The sequence below is a fragment of the Pristis pectinata genome, chromosome 10, assembly GCF_009764475.1.
Source record: "Pristis pectinata isolate sPriPec2 chromosome 10, sPriPec2.1.pri, whole genome shotgun sequence".
NCBI lineage: Eukaryota > Metazoa > Chordata > Chondrichthyes > Rhinopristiformes > Pristidae > Pristis > Pristis pectinata.
In genome coordinates, this window is record NC_067414.1 from 40,452,287 (window position 1) to 40,474,701 (window position 22,415).

The 22,415-nt window shown below is 39.5% G+C and overlaps 1 protein-coding gene across 1 annotated transcript in view; it reads right to left on the minus strand.

Annotated features, from left to right (window-relative positions):
• LOC127575195 (calcium and integrin-binding family member 4-like) overlaps positions 1-22,415 on the minus strand; it is a 39,317-nt gene that overhangs the window by 9,349 nt on the left and 7,553 nt on the right. The window contains exons 3-5 of the mRNA XM_052024899.1: positions 11,645-11,741; positions 3,114-3,261; positions 129-235 (exon numbers count right to left, since the gene is read on the minus strand). Of these exons, the coding sequence (XP_051880859.1) occupies positions 129-235; positions 3,114-3,261; positions 11,645-11,741 (352 nt within the window). The remainder of the gene's footprint in view (positions 1-128; positions 236-3,113; positions 3,262-11,644; positions 11,742-22,415) is intronic.

The window sequence follows — 22,415 nt, forward strand, 5'->3', positions numbered from 1 at the left end:
AATTAGCTAAAGGAAGATATGAAATGTCATATAAATAAAAATAGTACCAGTTTAGCGTAGTTTTGGGGACTTTTAAATGAGGACTACTGTCTTAAATTATGACAAAATTAGGTTATGTAGTTACTCACATTCTGAGTCAAGTCTACTATGTTTGGTTCATCCATCAACCCGTTAGTCAAACGAAGTATGACGTTTCGTATGTCTTCTTGATCAATGTAGTTATTTCCATTTAAATCTATGTGAAAAGTAGTTTATTAAAATACAGCCTGGTAAACAAATATCTATATTAAACTTTCCATAAATACAGCTGCAAAATTAGCACACAAAGGAGAAGAATGTTATAAAAAATGAAAATAAAATGTTGACTTTAGTTTTAGTATTATTAAAGTCCTATTCATGTAGTTATTGGTGGAATAGTTTCATCAATAATTAAGAAGTTGCATTTGGTAAGTCTAGCCAATCTTTTGATATCTCTGGGAATAGCATTCTCAACATTATGTGCATCATTAATTACCAAAACTAATTTGCAAAAGAAAGCATTATAAAGCGCATTAATAATGTTACGTATTATCGAGACTTCCTCTCCACCTTTGAGGATGATGTTTTTTATTTGTTTTTAAATTTTTAAATTAGATAAAGCTTCATAATGGAAATTAGGACTGCAAACTCCAACTACCTAAGCGCCCATTGTTTGACTAATACAGGGGCCAATTTGCTTTCAATATGGCATCCAATGTATATGCAGATTTGAAAGTTAACATGAAGGTGCAGCAAGCAATTAGGAAGGCAAATGGTATATTGGCCTTTATTAAGACAGGATTTGAGTACAAGACAAAATATATTCTTACTGAAGTTAGAAAGGGTCTTGGTAAGACCACAGCTGTAGTACAGTGTACAGTTTATGGAGTGTTGTAGAACAGAAAGACCGAGGGGTACAGGTACATAGTTGCCTGAAAGTGGCGACACCAGTAGATGATGTAAGAAGGAATTTGACATGCTTGCCTTCATTGGTCAAGGTACTGAATACAGGAGATGGGACATCATGTTGTAACTGTATAAGACCACACAGAATATTATGCACAGTTCTGGTCACCCAGCTGTAGGAAGGATGGCATTAAGCTGGAAAAGGTGCAGAAAAGATCCGTGAGGATGTAACCAGGACTGGAGGACTTGAGTTACAAGGAGAGGCTGAATAGGCTGGGACTTTTTCCCCTGGAGCATAGGATAAGGTGGATGGTCACAGTCTTTTTCCCAGGGCAGTGGAGTCTAAAACCAAAGGACATAGATTTAAGGTAAGACAGGAAATATTTAAAAGGGACCAGAGGGGCAAGTTTTTCACACAAAGTACGGTGGGTATATGGAATGAGGTGCCAGAGGAAGCTGTCGAGGTGGATACAATTGCAATGTTTAAAAGACATTTAAACAGGTACATGGATAGCAAATGTTTCGAGGATTATGGGTCAAATGCTAGGCAAATGGGACCAACTTAGATAGACATCTTGGTTGGCATGGATGAGTTGGGCCAAAGGGCCTGTTTCTTTGCTCTATAAGTCTATGACTCTTTGTCTCTCCAATAAAGCCCAGGATGCCCTATGGCACAATAAATGCTTTCTTATTCTTCACCCTTTTCTTATTCAGAACGTATAGATGCAGTTCTTCACTAGGTAGGCAGGATACATTGCCCTCATACAAATCATTGATATAGATTGTGAACAGCTAGGCCCTAGTAACAATCCCTGTTTCACTCCACCAATTAGAACTTTTAACTCAAAAATTATTTCTACCTTAATTATCCTTCAGAAAACAATCCTCAATTCATTCCAGAATATTACCCTTAATCTAATGAGCTCTAAACTTGTTTAGTAAATTTTGGTTCAAAAGCTTTCTGAAATAACAAGTACATCTCATCCATTAGTTCTTCTTTGTATATTCTGCTTGTTACAACCAGAAAAAAGACAACGTATTTGTCAAACATGAATTTCCTTTCATAAATCCACAATGATTCTCCACAATCATCCACAATAAATCCTCACCGAATGATTTGTACAACTTCTTTAATAGTTTCACACATTTTCCCAAATACTGATATCAGGCTATTTAGACTGTAATTCTCAGCTTTCTATCACTACTTGAATAATGGGATTACATTTACTATTTTCCAATCTCTTGGAACTCTTCTAGAATCTCTGGAATTCTGGAAGAAGGCAGCTGGTGCATCCTTTACCTCCAATGCCACTGCCTTCAAAACCCTAAGAAGTAGGAATCGGGAATTTTTCATCTTTTAGCCCCAATAATTTTCCAATACTTTATTTTTCACTAAAGCAATTTTTTTTCAGCATTCTCACCAGACTTGCTTTCCTCCACTATTTCTAGGAGGAAACTGATAAAATATTTATGTAACTTTGCTGTCATTTCCTAACTTCTCAATATAATTTCACTTGTTTCAGTCTGTGAGGGATCCACATTAACTTTTTCTTTACATAGCTATAGAATTTTTTATGGACTGTTTTTATACTTCACATGTGATTACCCAAGTACTTTCTCTTTCTTTATCAATGCCTTTGTTGTCCTTTGCTGAATCTTGAAAATCTCCCAATTCTCAGGATTGACTGCTCTTTTTGATAAAATTATAACCACTTTATTTTGACCCAATGCTATTTTAAATCTTTCATGTTAGCCACAGTTTGGACTAGTTCTCCTGCTTAGATTTAGGACCTTAAAAAGGGATAGGTATTGCTTTTTTACTGTCAGACCTGATAATGTAGTCACCCAGAGCTTATAATTATAGCCAAAGTTAATGCATACTTCACACAATAGCGACAAGACAGTGTTAAGGTCATATAAACAACTCAGGCTATGAAAATCAGTGAACTCTTTGCTATAAGCCTGCAGTATGTTTCTGGTAATGCTGCACCAACTAGTTATCCAGATTTCAATAAAAAAGGAAATTTTCTCCACGATGAATTAAGCTTGATAAAATTCTGCTTTGTTAAATCCTTACATAAATTGTATTAATTTCTTACCCTGTATTGAATGAAAACTAAAGGTCAATCTCTTTTGGTTATCATTGTTTATGCTCAGAATAAGACAAAAATAAATCAGTAAAAACATACCAAAGATTTGAAACGCGTAGTCAATTTTTACAGCAAGTGATGCATTTGCACTAAAGGCTGAGAACATTTCCAGGAAGTCTTCAAATGAAAATAATCCATTTTTATTTGTACTAAACACCTTACAGATTTGGTCCCGAAATGGATTCACCTGTTTCAGATAATCATAGTTGATTTCTACCAATAGCTTAAGAGTTAAACATTAAAATTTTAACCAAGACTAATAAAATTACTAATGGTTACATTTTCTTTTCATTTAGCAAGAACACTTGGTGAGCTCTTGATAAATAAATTTGCAATTAGAGGACATGAAATTAAGGTTAGAGGGGGCACGTTCAAAGGAGATTTGTGGGGCGAGTTTTTTACACAGAGAATTGTGGGTGCCTGGAATGCGCTACCTGGGGTGGTTGTGGAGGCAAATATGATAGGGGCATTCAAGAGACTCTTAGATAGGCACATAAATGTGTGGGAAATGTAAGGATATGGATAGTTAGGCAGAAGGGATTAGTTTAGTTGGGCATTTGATTACTAATGTAATTAGATCGGCATAACATTGTGGGCTGAAGGGCCTGTTCCGTGCTGTACTGTTCTATGTTCTATTAACAACCAATCTTATCAATTCCAATGCACTTGGCAACTCCTTGTAGGCCACCTATTTGAGGATATGCAAAGCTATTCTGATAAATGCTGATATCTTGCCTGTGGCTAGGGGAATCTAGTACATCTGACTTCCACTTTGTTTGAGTGGCTGGTGAAGGAGAAGATGTGCTAAATCATACCACTTTCCTTATGTCACTAAGCTCAGGTGGGCCTAGAATCTTTCACTCCCATTAGGTTACTGACATCACCTACAAATTCATCTTATGAGGGACTTGTTCCAGATGGCTGCATCATTATAAGGTATATTTCCAAGCTGATAACATCCAGACTAGTATATTGCATTAAGGCTGCCCACTCAATGAAAGCACAAGTTATTCAACACATTGTATAGCTCATATGTAATTCCAGCTCCTTTTTTAATGACTGGATCTCTGTACTTCCTGTACTTCATATTTGTGTCCTTTTCAACAGAACTCTAAGAAAGCTATGTCCTACAAATGAGCTGTCTCAGGAGATGTTCCTGCCAGCAGCACCTAGAGTTGGTTAATTTCACTGTTTAACACATTGGGGATCCCAGTGTTTAAGCTGATTTTGAACATGGGCAACTCTGAATCCTCAGAAACACTATTATTCTCTTAAATATCAGAGACATTCAGAAACACAGTCTTTGAGAGGTTTAACTGCTAAGGCGGGGACATGTATTGTCAAAATGGAGGTAGGAACATGAGTTTATTGTTGAGAGCACAGAGGCTGATGGCAATTATGCAGAAAATCCAAGCCTTTAAAAAATTTTATTAGAACATGATATTAATGCATTAAAAAGATAATGTATTAACTTTGTTATTCATGTGATTAAGTATGATTAATTGGCAACTTGAACTTGGATATAGGGGTATAGTTTCAAAGTTTATATTTGATACAAAATGGAAGTTAACAATAAGGTAGCAGATTTCAGACAGAACCTGATGAAATGGGAAGATAGAATTTAACAAAGAACTTTGGGGTGAAGCCTAAGGAAAGAAGAACAAAGGGGATCATATAAACTAATGGTTATGTTTTAGAGAGGTTGCTGGAACAGAGACTCGGAGATTACAAATTACAAAGCACTTAAACTTTATTTAAACTTTATTTATACAGCACGGTAACAGGCCCTTCCTGGGACTTCAATACATACAAGGCATGCCCTCTCACACTAAGCTACATCCCCACTGCTGCTTTTCTAAGCAAGGAAACAGGACATTCACCCCACCAAGTCCATGCCAACCACTGAACAACCATTTATACTGAGCCCATTTTCTCCCCATATTCCCATCAACTACCACTCATCTGCACATCAGGGGGCAATTTATATCAGCCAATTAATCCACCAACTCTCATGCCTTTGGGATGTGGGAGGAAACCGCAGCACCTGGGAGAAACCCACGTGGTCACAGGAAGAACGAGCAAACTCCACACACACACACACACACACACACACACACACACACACACACACACACACACACACACACACACACACACACACACACACACACACACACACACACACACACACACACACAAAGCGCCCAAGGTCAGGATTGTCCCGGGTCCCTTGGAACTGCAAGGCAGCGGATCTACCTGCTGCGCCATGGTGCGGCCTCATAAAGCATCGAAACAAATTACTCAGACTGGCATCATACCAGTGCTTGTACACCTCATGAGTCTCCACTTGCCTTTCTTCATCTAGCCCTATTATTATTATTTCTACCTTTTCCTTTCTGCCTCAGATGCTTCTTCAGCTTTCACATTAATGCATCTACATCACTCTGTGTGAAGTACTAGGTTTATTGGTGACTATCTTGTATTTATAATAGCTCTCTGCATTTATCCTAACAAGCCATTTTATAATCTATTAGATCATCCTTCAGACTTACCGTTTTAGAGAAAATAACCTCAGTCAGTTCAATATTTCTTGAAAACAGTAGCTTCTCATGTCTTAATCTTCTCCAGTCCCTCTATGTCCATTTCATAAAATGATTAGAACTGATCACAATAATTTAAGTGTAATCTAACCAAGTTTCTATATGTTTAACATAAATGTATGTTTAACATAAACACGATCCTTTTAGAGTTTTTTGAAGAGGTAACCAAAAAGGTAGTGGATGTTGTCAATTTGGACTTCAGCAAGACCTTCGACAAGGTCCCACATTGTAGGCTGGTTTGGAAGGTTAGGTCCCATGGAATCCAGGGAGAGCTGGTTAGGTGGATTCAAAATTGGCTTGGAGGTAGGAAGCAGAGGGTGGTGGTTGAAGGTTGTTTCTCGAAATAGAGACCAGTGACTAGTGGTGTGCCGCAGGGCTTGGTGTTGGGACCCTTGTTATTCATTTTTTATATGTGATTTGGATGTGAATGCACAAGGCTTGATCAGTAAGTTTGCAGATGACATGAATTTAGGAGGTGTTGTTGATAGTGAAGAAGGTTATTGTAGATTACAGGGGGATCTTGATCAGTTAGGGAAGTGGGCCAAAGAGTGGCAAATGGATTTCAATACAGATAAGTGTGAGGTGATGCAGTTTGGAAAGTCAAACCAGCGTAGGACTTATACTATGAATGGTAGGGCACTCGGGAGCAGAGGGACCTAGGAGTACAAGCGCATAGTTCACTGAAAGTGGCGTCACAGGTAGACAGGGTGGTGAAAAAGGCGTTTAGCATGTTGACCTTCATCAGTCAGGATACTGAGTATAGGAGATGAGACATTATGTTGCGGTAGTATAAGTCATTTGTGAGGTCGCACTTGGAGTACTGTGTACAGTTTTGGTCACCCTGTTATAGGAAATATGTGTTTAAACTGGAAAGAATCCAGGCCCACCTGAACTTAGTGACATAAGGAAAGTAGTATGATTTAGCACATCTTCTCCTTCACCAGCCACTCAGACAATGTATTACAGTATTAGGAAGTCAGTGGGGATATTGTCTTGGTGCCCAAGATGTCACAAACTTTGTTACATTGATGGCTGCTCTCTGTTTTCTCACTTGCCTTTATTCAATACTTGTGGAACCAGAGTCCAGAATTGGAAATGTAGTTAGATGTGTGGCCGGAGCTGGAGCCGGGGTTCAGGACCATGGTAAAGTGTGCAGCATAATTGTTAATAGATGTAAACGGCCACAATGATACCTTGCACTTTTTAAGATATCTGGCAATTGAAACAGAGTAATGATAATGCTGATTCTTGCTGACCTTGATGGACTTATCTTTGTGGTGAAAAAGTTTTTCTGTGACACTCTAATCTAGTGGTGAAAGTTCAACAGTTGACATGTTATCTCCTTTGGACGCCTGAAAAGTTTCTGTGATTTAGAAGGTGAAGGAAAGGGACCTTTAATCATAAAATGTGGTTAAATGCTTAACTGCACTTATATGTCATAAATGTACACCAAATGATACAATTGATTGCAGATGCATCTCAATAGGCATTACTCCTCTGTGAGGTCAAAGTACATCTAACACAATAGATTTATTTTATCGAGCAGTTTCTAATCTCAGATTATACTTCAATAAAGTCTGAGCTGGTATTCACTTCCATCAGTGATATGCAGTAAAACAGCCTAAAGGCAGCCTGTGGCCCATTTTTCAAGTCTATAAATTGCCTGATACCTCTTGTACACTATTAATTTAATTCTGGCTCTTTAGATGAGCTAGTCATTATTTCTTTGTTAGTATTTCACAAGATCACAAGATCACAAGACAAGGGAGCAGAAGCAGGCCATTCGGCCCATCGAGTCTGCTCCAAGGAAAGGGAAATAGAAATGAGAAATGGGGACTGGGGGAAGAAGAAGAAAAAAAAACTATTCTAATCCCAATTACCGGCCTTATCCCCATATCCCTTGATATCCTGACTATTTAGATATCTATCTATCTCCTCCTTGAACGCCCCCACTGATCTGGCCTCCACTGCTGTACATGGCAAGGAGTTCCACAAATTCACCACCCTCTGGCTAAAGAAATTTTTCCTCATCTCTGTTTTGAAACTGTACCCTCTAATTCTAAGATTGTGCCCTCTGGTCCTGGACTCACCCACCAAGGGAAACAGCCTAGCCACATTTACTCTGTCCTTTCCTATCAATATTTTAAATATCGCTATGAGGTCCCCTCTCATTCTTCTGTACTCCAGCGAGTACAGTCCAAGAGCCGACAAACGCTCCTCATACGTAAGCCCTTTCATTCCTGGAATCATCCTCGTAAATGTCCTCTGAACCCTCTCCAACATCAACACATCCTTCCTAAGATGTGGGGCCCAAAACTGCGCACAATATTCCAAATGAGGCCTCACTAGTGCCCCGTAGAGCCACATCAACACTTCCTTACTTTTATACACTATACCTCTCATCCAACAAAAAAAAACTGCCTCATTCACTTATGTTGTACAATAATATTAAAATGCTGATTGGCAGAACATCATTTTAAGGCAACTAAACACTAGTATAACTGCATTTAGTATATATGCATTTTTTGTGATTGAAATAAAATTTAATTATGATGAAGAGCCTGATTTTACCTTCCACTGGCTGTGGAAATCCTGCTGAAGAAATACATCTGAGGTAGAGATATTTACCCATTTCTTTGCTGCACTGATCTGACCAACTACAATTTTATATTATAGGTGACAAGAACACCTAGCTCAAGTTTATCTTTAAAAGCATATATCAGGTTAAAATTATGGCACTGGAGTCCTGCCTGCTTATTTAACTGGCAAGTTCACTGTTAGGCAAAATCCAGATGGATAATTTTTAATCAAAAAAATGTTTTCTTGTGGATCAGAATGGGACAGAGTTGCAAATTTGTTTCAGAGATGTTACTGAAGCGCACAAGAGTTAATAATGGAACAGAGGGAAGAAATATTCAAAGATTGGATGTGATGCATTTACCACTGTAGGCTTCAGATCAGATGAAGGGCCATCAGGAGATAAGTGCTGGGAGTGCAATTGAATACACAAAGTTGCCTAGAGATCACCCCTTCCATGGGAACACATCATTGCCATTACGATTGCTTTCCTAGACCTAACCACAGCTTTCCCTTGGTGATCCCCTGAAGCAACTATACTACATCTTAAGGGAGAGAAATCTTGCCCATTTTATCATTTAAGATAAGATATCTTTATTAGTCACATGTACATCGAAACACACGATGAAATGCATCTTTTTGCATAGAGTCTTCTGGGGGCGCAGCCTGACAGTGTTCTGAAGGGGAGAAGAACTGTACAATGGTCCTGACAGAGGAAAATACAACTTGTTATAGGAACTACATGGCAGTTTCATTATCTGCATTTTTCATTGTTTCCTGCAGCTACCCTACTTTGTTCTCGCAGGAATGTGAAGGAGAATCTCATCTACCTCTCAAATGTATTATTACATTCCAGTTCAAAATAACAGCTGTATTCTGTGCCTCGTATGAAGAATGCAATGACTTATCAGCTGCTTATTGGCATTGTAAACCTTAGTGGTAAATGCATTGCATAGTTATTCTGAAATATGCAGATTAAACTGTTTCAGGCATGTTCAACAAGTCATCACTAAGTTAGTTGATCAGAAACAGATGTTGTAAACTGACTACGACAAATGATCTCAGTAGTCCCTTAACTGGGAATTTACTTCCGACATTTATCCATTAATCGATAGTAGGAACTACTCATGGGTCTTGTAATATGCAAGCTTACTTTCTAGCAACTGAAATTGGGTTAGATTAATAAAGCAGAAAACATCAGAGACTGAAGATTGAAAAGGTGTATGTACATCTGAGTAAGAAAAGAAATGGAGACTAGATGGGTAGCAGTATCAATATATAGGTGGAGTGATAAATGCACAAATAACTTAATAAAAAGCAGATCACATAAAAGATCATCACAATAATCTTCCACAATAAAGTAAGTTATTGAAATCAGTCTAGGCTCAAGACAGGAAAATGTCTGTTTGGGTGATTAAATGCTAATAGCCTCTAGCACAGCAGCCCAGAATGGGAGAAAAAGAATTAAAATGCAGTTCTTAAAATGATCCGTACAATTAAAATAGAACATTGAACAATACAGCACAGAAACACGCCCTTTGGCCCATGATGTTGTGCCAAACTAATTAAGCTAATGATGCCTAAATAAACTAATACCTTCTGCCTGCACATGGTCCATATCCCCCCATTCTCTGCGCATTCATGTGCCTATCTAAGAGCCTCTTAAATGCCTCTATTGTATCTGCCTCCACCCCCACACCTGGCAGTGCATACTAGGCACTTATCACTTTCTGTGTAAACAGCTTGCCCGGCATATCCCCTTTGAACTTTCCCCCTCTCACCTTAAATACATGTCCTCTAGTATTAGACATTTCAACCCTGGGAAAAAGATACCAGCTCTTTATTCTATCTATGCCTCAAATAATTTTATAAACTTCTATCAGGGCTTCCCTCAGCCTCTGCCACTCCAGAGAAAACAACCCAAGTTTGTCCATTCTCTCCTTATAGCACATGCCCTCTAATCTAGGCAGCATCCTGGTAAACCTCTTCTACACCCTCTCCAAAGCCTCCACATTCTTCTTCTATATTTATAAGTATTCTGACCAGAATTGAATGTAATACTCCAGATGCAGCCTAACCAGAATTTTATAAAGTTGCAATATAACTTCTGGACTCTTGAACTCAATGCATCGATCAATAAAAGCAAGTATGCCATACACCCTTTTTACCTCCCTATCAACTTGTGCGGCCACTTTCAGGGAACTATGGACTTGGACCCAAAGATCCTTCTGTACATCAATGCTGTTAAGGGTTCTGCCATTAACTGCATACTTTCCCTTTACATTTGATCTCCCAAAGTGCAACACCTCACACTTGCCTGAATTAAACTCTACCTGCCATTTCCCCACCCATATCTACAACTGATCTATATCCCGCTGTATCCTTTGGCAATCTTCTACACTATCCACAATGCCACCAATCTTTGTGTCATTTGCAAACTTACTAACCTACCCATCCACGTTTTCATCCAAATATCACAAACAGCAGAGGGCCCAGTACAGATCTCTGCGGAGCACCACTAGTCACGGACCTCCAGCCAGAACAAGATCCATCGACCACTACCCTCTGAATTCTATGGGCAAACCAATTCTGAATCCAAATGCCAAGTCTCCATGGATCCCATGCATCTTAATCTTCTGGATGAGCCTACCATGAGGGATCTTGTTCAAAAACCTGAAAATCAAAAAAAATGCAGATATTGGAAATCTAGAACAAAAACAGAAAATGCTGGAAATACTCAGCAGATGAGGTCACATCTGTGGGAAGAGAAATGGAGTCAATGTTTAGTTCAGAAACCTTTTGTCAGAACTGAAAAGGAGACAAAAGATGCTTGTAAAGCTGTAGGGAGTGTGTGGGAGCATGTACAGCTTGTAGGCACATGCTGGTAAGATTCCTGCTTTTTGTTCATTCAGGACTATTCTATTGGTTACATTAACAAGATTATTTGAAGGTGAGGGGTAATAATTCTGGTCCTAAATGGCAGTTCTTTCCAAAAAGGTTCCATTAGCAAGCAGGACTAGTGATTAATCTTCAATGGGGCCCTGGAATATTGCAAGTATTTCTGGTTCTGGATAATGCCAGGGTACAGATGATTTGATTCTGCACTATTACATGTAACTCATTGTAAGTAAAAAGGGACCCTGCTAACAGTGGTTGATAATGGACAACAGGGGTTTTATCCCTAACTTGAAGAAACAATACTGTTTGTAAGAAGTTCCTGGTAAGTCATATTACTCAAAATACAGTATATATAAATATACTGCCACTTAGCTGAAATCACTTTAAGGACACATATTTGCCATTATAGGTACAGTACAGCAAATCTCCATATTCCACACAAAATAATAGAAATACAGAGTTAAACACTTAATTAACAGAGACTTCCATACTCACCCTTAAAGCTGGAATATTGCTGACCTGTTCAGATGTAAGAAATTGTTCTTCATTGTCAGTTGCTCCATGAGTCAAATTAAGAAATGCCTTGTGAATACTGAAACATAAAATACATTTTTTTTATTAATTTGTTGACTGGAGTTCAAGAATATTAACAGGTTATGTTTTACTCCCAAGTTTCCTCTCCATGGTATCTTTCTCTACATTCCAACACTGGATGCAAAGCACTTTGGATAACCTGATGTTCCGAAAAACATTACAGAAGAGCAAGTATCTTGTTTATTTCTGTTTTACTAGGATACAATTTCAAGAACACCATCCGTCCTCCGTAATCTCACTTAAAAGAGCTGTCCTCCAGAAAATAGCCAAGATAGCTGCCAGATTTTGCGTTTTTTTTTTTCTGGCAATTCTACACCAAACTGTTGGCATTTACCTTCTGAACATATGTATATGAAAATGGAAGTCCTGAATTTGGGCCTGTCACCACACTCCACTGCTAGCTTGTGCATGAATACCAGTTACAGAGCATGAATGATGAAATTCCCCATAAGTTAATTTGGGAAATCTACTTGTGGATCCTCCATCAGGTTGGACCTGGTGCAGGAAAGGCAAGCCCAGTCATTTCAATTGAGATTTTATGGCTGTGAAGAAGGTAAAAATAAGATATATTATACCTTTTTAAATTATTTAATATTTATAAGTATTTTGGGTGATTTAGAATAAAGTAAAAGTTTGTAAAATAAAGTAAAAACATTGTAATTGTACCTGCCATGATAGCTTCCTCTGGCAACTGGTTCCATATACCCACCAACCTCTGTGTGAAAAGGTTGCCCACCAGGTCCCTTTTAAATCTTTCCCCTCTCACCTCAAATCTATGTCCTCTGGTTTTAGACTTCCTTACCCTGGGAAAAAGACTGTGACTATCCACATTATCTACACCCCTCGTGATTTTATATACCTCTATAAGGTCACTTCTCAGCCTCCTACACTCCAGGGAAAAAGTCCCAGCCTATCCTTATAACTCAAGCCCTCCAGTCCCAGTAACACCCCTGTGAATGTCTTCTGCACCCTTTCCAAGCTTAATGACATCCTTTGTATAGTTGATGACTACGGTATCATTGCCCAGTCTCATCTTATCCTCAGTTGACATCCAGACAGAGGCAATTTTCAGTAGGAAATCAGGAGACATTGATCAATAGCCTGATTTCCCTTTCCTAGCCCGGAGGCATGAGGCTAATTATAGAGCTCTAAGTGGTATCCTGACTGAGTTTAGCTAACTCACAGATCTAGAATAAAACTTGATCTTCTGATGATTATATTATATTGCAATAATGGTGGACTAGTAATTGCATTGCCCCTAAAAAAGTGCTAAGAAGGTGCTGCACAGGGATTTTGTGTGCAGCGTTGTGTAAGTGCAGTGTGCATTGGAACTACCAATTCCTTTGTTTATCATATTAGCTTGCTTTAAGTGTGACTGTGTCAGAGTGGCATATATCTGCTGGTGATCACTGATGTCAGGCTTCTACCTCTTAAAAGGAAAGTGACATTGCTATAAGTCATTGGTCATCTGGAACCACTGTATTGAAGAAACCACAGGCGGAGGAGCAGGCATTACTTTCGCAAATACAGACCTTGATATCTTAGTTAGTGAAGGAGATGTATAGAGAAGATCTGCATGCCAGGGTCAATTATGCCCCCTCTCCCCCTATTATCCCAATGTCACAGCAACCCAGGTCTGAGATGAAGTACCAAGATGAAGAACTGATCAAAGAGTTCATTGCCTGGACTGATAACCCAAGAACCCAATCCTGTCTACCTGCAAGTAGTTTAATGATCTAACACACTTGGTTAATGTTAGTAGAGACTGCAACAAATCCCATCGGCCAGCACAGCACTAATATATCCACATACTTACCACGACATAACACTCATACACACATATCCCATCTTCTTTCCTGGCATATGTGGCATCCTGCAGAACTCAATATTGAAATCCCAACTTTAAATAACTCTTTTTTTTCCTTTTTGTATCAGCACTGGTTATTTTTTTGGCTCAGTTTTTACCATTTTTTGTACAGTCAGGCCTGCTGGACATTTCCCACAGCCTCTCACTTTCCCAATTCTGATGAAGGTTCCTGTACCTGAAATGTTAATTGTTTCTCTTTCCATGGGTGCCTTACCTCTGCGTATTTCCAGCATTTCCTGTTCTTACTTCTGATTTCCACTATCTGCAGTATTTTTTGGTCTTCTTTAGTCTGGTTGGGACTGCACTCAGAGACAGGTAGGTAGTTTTTTCAGTGTAGTTGGGGCTGTACTCATAGAGGCAAGCATTTTAATTCCTTCAGTGTCTTTAGAACATGAAAAGATCTTCCACCTCAAAGATTATGCCATGGTTTTGCAAGGAACGAAGTTCAGCCTTTTGCTCTTGCAATCATTGACTTTGATGTGCTATTGCACCCCTAGTACATAGTAGCTAGTTAAGGGAATTTTCAGGTCCACGGTGTTGCCCTAAGGTACTTCTTTTTGAGGAAATAAACAATTATAACACCAATGAATGTCAAGGAAAAATAATAAGTCTATCATGATGGAGATGGCCATTGCCAGATATTGATATGGCATGTTGGTGGCTTGTTATGTACAATTCTTTCTGCATAGTGGAAAGATCTTCTGGTCTTGGAGTCTGACTGCTGATGATAGTGAAGTAGAATGCTGAAGAGAATCTTGATGTTATAAGGCTCACCTTGACAGCGTAGCCTTACTTCATTTCCATATGTCAGTTCTCCATCTCCTTCTCTGCCTGTTGCTTAGCAGACAAAGGCTGTACCTTTATTGATGGGCATGATGGTTATGCAACATGCAGCAATAATAAAGCATGAGACCCTCTGTGGCAACGCTTCAGGCTGTTTCCTAAGCAACCCAAACAGTTGAATTTCACCTTGAGGACTGTGAAGGCACATTTCACAAGGATCTTAGTTGGCCTGTGGCTGTGAATGTAGTTGTGCTCTGCTGCATGACCAGGAATGTGGAATCAAGTGAGCAGTCAAGGTCCAAGAGCCATCCAGGCACTATTTAAATGTCATGTGAGTGCCTGCATCCACCACTTTTTTGGTAAGTGATTACAATTTAACGTAACTATTTCAGTGTAATTTCTTCTTCCTCAACTCCCCTCTAATCCTGATATCTATTATTTTAAATTTATGTCCATTTGTTAATGATATTTCTGCCAAGGGAAATAGATCCATCTTACTCACTCAGTAGAGTCTATCATAATCTTACATTCCTCAACTAAGTCTCCATGCAGTTTTCTCTGTTCTAAAGAAAATAATCGTTGTTTTACCAATCCTTTCTCTTAACTCTTCCAACACATTGATCCAATTATGAGAAAGGCACACCAGCGGCTCTACTGTTAGGAGTTTGAGGAGATTCAGTATGTCACCAAAGATTTCTTACAAATATCTATGGATGTATGGTGGAGAGCATTCTGACTGGTTGCATCACAGCTTGGTACAGAGGCTCCAATGCACACGAACACAAGAGGCTGCAGAGGGTTGTAGACTCAGCCAGCTCCGTCACAGGCACAACCCTCCCACCATCGAGGACATCTTCATGAGGAGGTACATCAAGAAGGCAGCATCCATCACTAAGGATCCTCACTATCTGTGACATGCCCCCTTCTCGTCACTACCATCAGGGACGAGGTACAGAAGCCAAGCCCCACACTCAACAATTTGGAAACAGCTTCTTCCCCTCTACCAACAGGTTTCTGAACGGTCCATGAACCCATTAACATTACCTCATTATTCCTTTTTTTGGCACTATTTATTTATTTTCGTAATTTATGGTAACTTTATGCCTTTGCACTGTACTGCTGCAACAAATTTCACATCATGTCGGTGATAATAAATCTGATTCTGATTCTCTGTCCCTGTTAACATTGAGTCATAAAGTTATACAGCACAACAGGTTCTTCAGCCCAACTCATCCATGCTGACCAAGTTGTCTATCTGAGCTAGTCACATTTGCTTGCGTTTGTCCAATTCACTCTAAACCTTTCCTGTCCATGAACCTGTCCAAATGTCTTTTAAACATTATAATTGTACCCACCTCTACCACTTCCTCTGGCAGCTGGTTTCACATACCCACCACCCTCTTTGTGATAAAAACTGTCACAAATGTTGACTGTTCATTCCCCTCCATAGATGCTGCCTGACCCGCTGAGTTCCTCCAGCATTTTGTGTGTTGCTCCCTTTATATCTTTTCCTTCTCACCTTAAATCTATATCCTCTAGTTTTAGACCCCCCTACTCTGGCAAAAAGACATTGACCATTCATCTTGTCTATGTCCCTCATGATTTTATATACCTCTATAAGGTCACCCCTCAGCCTCCTACACTCTAGGGAAAAAAGCCCCAGCCTGTCCAGACTCTCATAACTCAAGCCCTCTAATTCCGGTAACATCCTTGTGAATCTTTTTTGTACCCTTTCCAGCTTAATGACATCCTTCACATAGCTAGGTGACCAGAACTGCACACAATTCTCCAAGTGTGGTCTGACCAATGTACAGTTGTAACATGATGCCCCAACTCTTGTACTCAATGTCATGTCTACCTGTGTCGCCACTTTCAGGGAACTATGTACTTTTACCCCTAGGTCTCTCTGCTCTACAACTATCTCCAGGGCCCTGCCATTTACTGTGTAAATCCTGCCCTGGCTTAACTTCCCAAAATACAAGACTTCGCACTTGTCTGAGTTAAATTCCATCTGCCATTCCTTGGCCCACTTTCCCAGTTGATCCTGCTTAGGTAACCTTCTTCATTGTCCACTATACCACTGATTTTGGTGTTATCCACAAATTTACTAACTATGGCAACTACATTCTCATCCAAATCATTAATATACTGTAGATGATGAACAAGTGGACAAAGCACCAATTCCTATGGCACACTGCTGGTCACAGACCTGCAATCTGAGAAACAACCCTTCATTACTACCCTCTGTTTCCTTCCACCAAGCCAATTTTCAAGCCAATTAGCCAGCTCACCCCAGATCCCATCTGATCTAACCTTACGGACCAGCTTACCATGTGGGTTCTTGTCAAAGTCCTGCTAAAGTCCATGTAGACAACGTCTACTGCCCTGCCCTTGTCAATCCTCTTGGTCACCTCTTCCAAGAACTTAATCGAATTCGTGAGACACAATTTCCCATGCACAAAGCCATGCTGACTATCCTTAATCAGTCCTTGCCTTTTCAAACACAGGTAGATTCTGTCTTCCAGAACCCCCTTCAGTAACTTTCTTGCCACTAATGTTAGGTTCACTGGCCTGGAGTTCCTTGGCTTTGCCTTGCAGCCCTTCTTAATTAAAGGCACAACATTAGCCACCTTCCAGTATTTCACCCATAGCTAACGGTGATACAAATATCTCTGCCAGGGCCCCAGCAATTTTTTCCTTACCTCAGATACACTTGGTCAGGCCCCAGGGAATAATCCACCTATATGTGCTTTATGACCGCCAAACATCTTTGCATACTATGAACCATTTTTGGTGTTATCATATCTATTCTATAATGTGGCAACCAGTACAGTGCGAAGTACTCTAAGTGTGGCCTAACTACTTCATTTAAACAGTTCACAGCTCTATTTCTTGCCTAAACCCTAAAAGAAAGCATTTTAGATGTCTTTGATTCCTAATATAATTATGGGGATCTATGAACAAGCAATCCAAAGTTCCTCTCTCCCTTTACATTTCTCAGTATCCATTTACTACCTCGTTTGCCTTCCACAAGTGCATTACTTCATACTTTTCCAGCCTGAATTCTATTTGTCACTTTTCTGTCCAGCTGAACAATTCATTAAGATCTTCCTGCAGCCCTAGAGATTTCTTCACTGTCATCCACGTGACCAATTTCATATCATCTGCACATCTCTTAATCCCCATATTGTCAAAATACCTTTTATATATCATAAAAAAGGACTAGGTTGTTGGAATGGATAACATACATCCAAATAATTAATCTACATCCATTTTAAGTGCGTGGTATTAAATGTACAACTTATAAATTTGGTTGTATTCTTAAGTTAGACAACTTTCCAAATGGTTCGGTAACAGAATTATCAATTATTAATGCCTGTCAAGCTGTTTGGGTATTCTCTGAAGAAGATGGTGTGGAATATCAAAGAGCTAAAACCATCATTCTTGCATTTCTATCATATGGACCAGCAATATATTTCAAAAAAAGATGTCAGTTCTATAGTAATTTCTCTTTTTACACACATCAGCACTCAACAGTTGCATGTTTTTTTTTCTGCCTGGAGGACAGTGACTAGTGGTGGATCGGTTCTGGGGCCCCTGCCGTTTGTGAATTTTAAAATGACTTGGATGAGGAAGTGGAGAAGTGGGTAAGTTTGCAGATGACATGAAGGTTGGAGGTGTTATGGAAAGTGCAGGAGAATTATTTATTTATTTATACAGCATGGTAACAGGCCCTTCCAGCCCAATGAGCCCGCACTGCCCAATTACTGTAGGTTACAATGGGATATAGACAGGATGCAGAGTTGGGCGGTCAAATGGCAGATGGAGTTCAATCCGTAAAAGTGTGAAGTGATACACTTTGGAAGATGCAGAGTACAAGGTTAATGGTAGGATACTTTAACAGTGGTATCTTGGGGTTCAAGTCCATAGATCCATTAAAGTTGTCACGGAAGTTGATAGGGTGGTTAAGAAGGCATATGGTGTGCTGGCCTTCATTAGTCGAGGGATTGAGTTCAAGAGCCGCGAGGTAATGTTGCAGCTCTATAAAATTCTGGTTAGACCAGACTTAAAATATTGTGTTCAGTTCCGGTCGCCTCATTATAGGAAGGATGTGGAACCTCTGGAGAGGGTGAAGAGGAGATTTACCAGGTTGCTGCCTAGATTAGAGAATATGTCTTATGTGGAAAGGTTGAGTGAGTGAGGGCTTTTCTCTTTAGAGCAATGGAGGATAAGAGAAGACTTAACAGAGGTGTATAAGATTATGAGGGGCATAAATAGAGTGGACAGCCAGCACCTTTTTCTGAGGGCAGCAACAGCCAATACCAGAGGACATCCATTTGTCAGAGGAAGAAAGTTTAGGGGAGATGTCAGAGGTAGGTTGTTCACACAGAGAGTGGTGGGTGCCTGGAAAGCACTGCCGGGGGTGGTGGTAGGGGCTGATAAAATAGGAACATTTAAAAGGCTCTTAGATAGGCACATGGATGTAAGAAAAATGGAGGGTTATGAGCTGTGTAGGAGGGAAGGGTTAGCTTGATCATGGAGTAGATTCATATAGGTCGGCACAACATCATGGGCCGAAGGGCCCATACTGTGCTGTACTGTTCTATGTTCTTCTCCTGATAGCAAATTCTGTAAGCAAACTCAATTTAAATCACAGGATTATAAGGACAACTTCAGAAAACTCTGCTGGGACTATTATACTTACTTCTCGGTTTCCAACACTAGTATGATGAGGCTTGTAATAATCTCTGAGTTAGGACCGTGATATTGCTCTGCGAGGTGATGTATCTAAGTCAAGTACTTGTTTGCAGCAAAAAGCACTGAATGACATTTTAAGGTCTGTATTGCCTGATCTCCAAGTTTGTGTTGTTATTTAATTAAACATCGGTTTCTCTTTGTAACCAACTTAGCTACATTATAATTTAAAAACACGCAGCACCAGGCTCAAAGACAGTTTCTATCCCGCTGTTATAAGACTCTTGAATGGACCTCTTGTACGATAAAGATGAACTCTTGATCTCTCAATCTACCTCATCGTGGCCCTTGCACCTTATTTGTCCACCAGCTCTGCACTTTCTCTGTAACGGTAACGGTAACACTATATTCTGCATTCTGTTATTGTTTTTCCCTTTGTTCTACCCTGATGTACTTATGTTTTGGAACAATCTGTATGAATGGCATGCAAAACAAAATTTTTCACTGTACCTTGGTACATATGAATAATAAACCAATTACCAAAGAGGAGTTAACACATTTATTTCTGAGCAGGAAAAATTTACCAATGTAAACATGTGGAATATGATGGTAACAGGAATTTAAAAAAAAATCTTCAGATTTATCCAGGTCCTGAACATGATATCATTTGTGACTTGTTTTCCTCAAAATCTTTTCTCGTTAATTTGTACTATCTAATAATAATTACACAACATAGGTCCAGATTGAGTGGATGGACATCAACATTGGGAACATGTATTATTGCACAACTGAAAAACTTATCTTGTACAGGATTAGTATAGAATAATAATCTATGCTACAAATTAATTTAATTATTCATATATATTTTACTTCAGTGTTTTTAAATGTTTTTTTCAGGCAATCCACTTTAATCAACTGGGTCACCCGCACACTATTCTCTTGTCATGGACCAGCATATAATTAAAGGAGCAGATTTAGCAACACAATTTGTAACATCCTGCAACCCACCTACGGGATTCAGCCCCACTTTGAAAATCACTGGTTTAGTTGATTCCTGTTCTGGTAAGCCCATTAACTGCAATGGAATGCTAATGCGATATGCACCACTTGGGGGCAGGCAAGTCTTGGAAACAAAGTAAAAATGATCGAGAATAGAAATACAGATTTATGTGAAGTACACAAGGCAAACTGGGAAACAGTTTGAAAAGAAAAGGATTTTATAGGATCAGAAAGATTTAAAATATATGTTAATTCAGAGAATTATTGACAATGATGAATAACGTCAATGAAAAAGCAAGAAAGTTTGAAAATATATAAAACCATGAAAACTGATGAAATTTTCCTAAAAAATAATCCTACATTTTTTCATGTTTTGTAGTATGGTGAACTGCAAAGCTGAATGGGCCAAAGTTCCCTAAATCTAAGCCGCATGTGGTAATGAGGTACACTGTTTTGTAAGAGGTGTCATCATCCCATGTAGCCAATATTTTGCACTCAATCACTAAATACAGATTATCTGGTCATTCTCACACTGTTGTTTGAAGTTACATCATGTACACAAGGTAGCTGCCTTGTTTACTATGTTACAACAATTACTAAAGTTTGAAATTACTGCATTGGCTGCGAGGTCCTCTGGGTTTCATGAAATTAAGTGTTAAAAGAAATGAAAGTTTTTTTTCCCTTTTGAGACTGGCATTGTACACCTGCTATAATTTTGATGAAATGAACCTTAGGCATCCGAGATTTTTTGATTAGCTTTTCCCATAATAAACACACAGTTTTGAAGAATGATCAAGCTTCCAATTAAGCAAGTAGGACCCTTGTGTTTATGCAGATTAACATAATAAACCAATGTATAAGCAAGAAAAAATGCCAAGACTTCGTGCTAAGCAGAAATAGGTCTGGGATTCAGCTGCAACAACGTAGGTTATTCATGTAAACTGGAAGCTTTTCTTTGTTGGATTAAGAAGGGCAGGATTACTCTCCTTTCCCTCCTCCAAGGCCCTCCAAAAACACACTGTCCACCATTTAACTAAAGGCTAGAGGATAGCCTAATATCACTTTATCCTTGTCTGCTGACAGCTACTCTGTGGACCCATTATGCATTTACCAAGTGATTAGTGAACCTGGGGTCCAGTGCATAAGGCAACCTGGGAAACAGTTTAAAAAAGGATTTGATAGGGAAAGGAAGTATTAAGTATCCATAGGGAAACAAGATTTTTCCCTAACAAAGCCAATGCTACAAGGATAACCACTATGCCAGGGATAACGAATTTCTGATTCACTTGGGACCTGGCTCAGGATTGTGGGGTGGGAAGTGGCAGTATACTGAGATACAGTGCTCTCTAGATAGCTTTATGACTCCCCAAATAGGAAGACAGTTTGTCCTGGGAGAAATAGATTAGTTTCCATTTACCATGCTTTGACTGTAAAGGTAGATGTCCCAATCTGATGTAGATTAACTTTACTATTGGATATGTCTGATTAATACGTGCATCTTCCTCCACCAACAAAAATATGCCACCATTGAAAGACCATTGTCTATAATTATTAATACACATAAATTCCTTTCAATGCAGAGATAGGATCTATGGGCATTTGGAGAATCATGGTCTGGTCAGGGACAGCCAGCATGGCTTTGTGAAGGGCAGATCATGTCTCACAAGCCTGATAGTGTTCTTTGAAGAGGTGACCAGACAGATTGATGAGGGTAGTGCAGTAGATGTGGTCTACATGGATTTTAGTAAGGCATTTGACAAGGTTCCATATGGTAGGCTTCTTCAGAAGGTCAGAGGGCATGAGATCCAGGGAAGCTTGGCCATGTGGATTCAGAATTGGCTTGCCTGTAGAAAGCAGAGGGCTGTGGTGGAGGGAGTGCATTCAGATTGGAGGGCTGTGACCAGTGATGTCCCACAAGGATCGGATCTGGGACCTCTGCTTTACGTGATTCTTATTAATGACTTGGATGAGGGGTTAGAAGGGTGGGTTGACAAGTCTACAAATGACACAAAGGTTGGTAGTGTTGTGGATAGTGTGGAGGACTGTCGAAGATTGCAGAGGGACATTGATAGGATGCAGAGCTGGACTGAGAAGTGGCAGATGGAGTTCAGTCCGGAGAAGTGTGAGGTGGTACACTTTGGAAGGACAAACTCCAAGGTGGAGTACAAGGTTAATGGCAGGATTCTGGGCAGTGTGGAGGAGCAGAGGGTCTCGGGGTCCACATCCACAGATCACTAAAAGTTGCCTCACAGGTGGATAGGGTAGTTAAGAAAGCTTATGGGATGTTAGCTTTCATAAGTTGAGGGATCCAGTTTAAGAGCTGCGAGG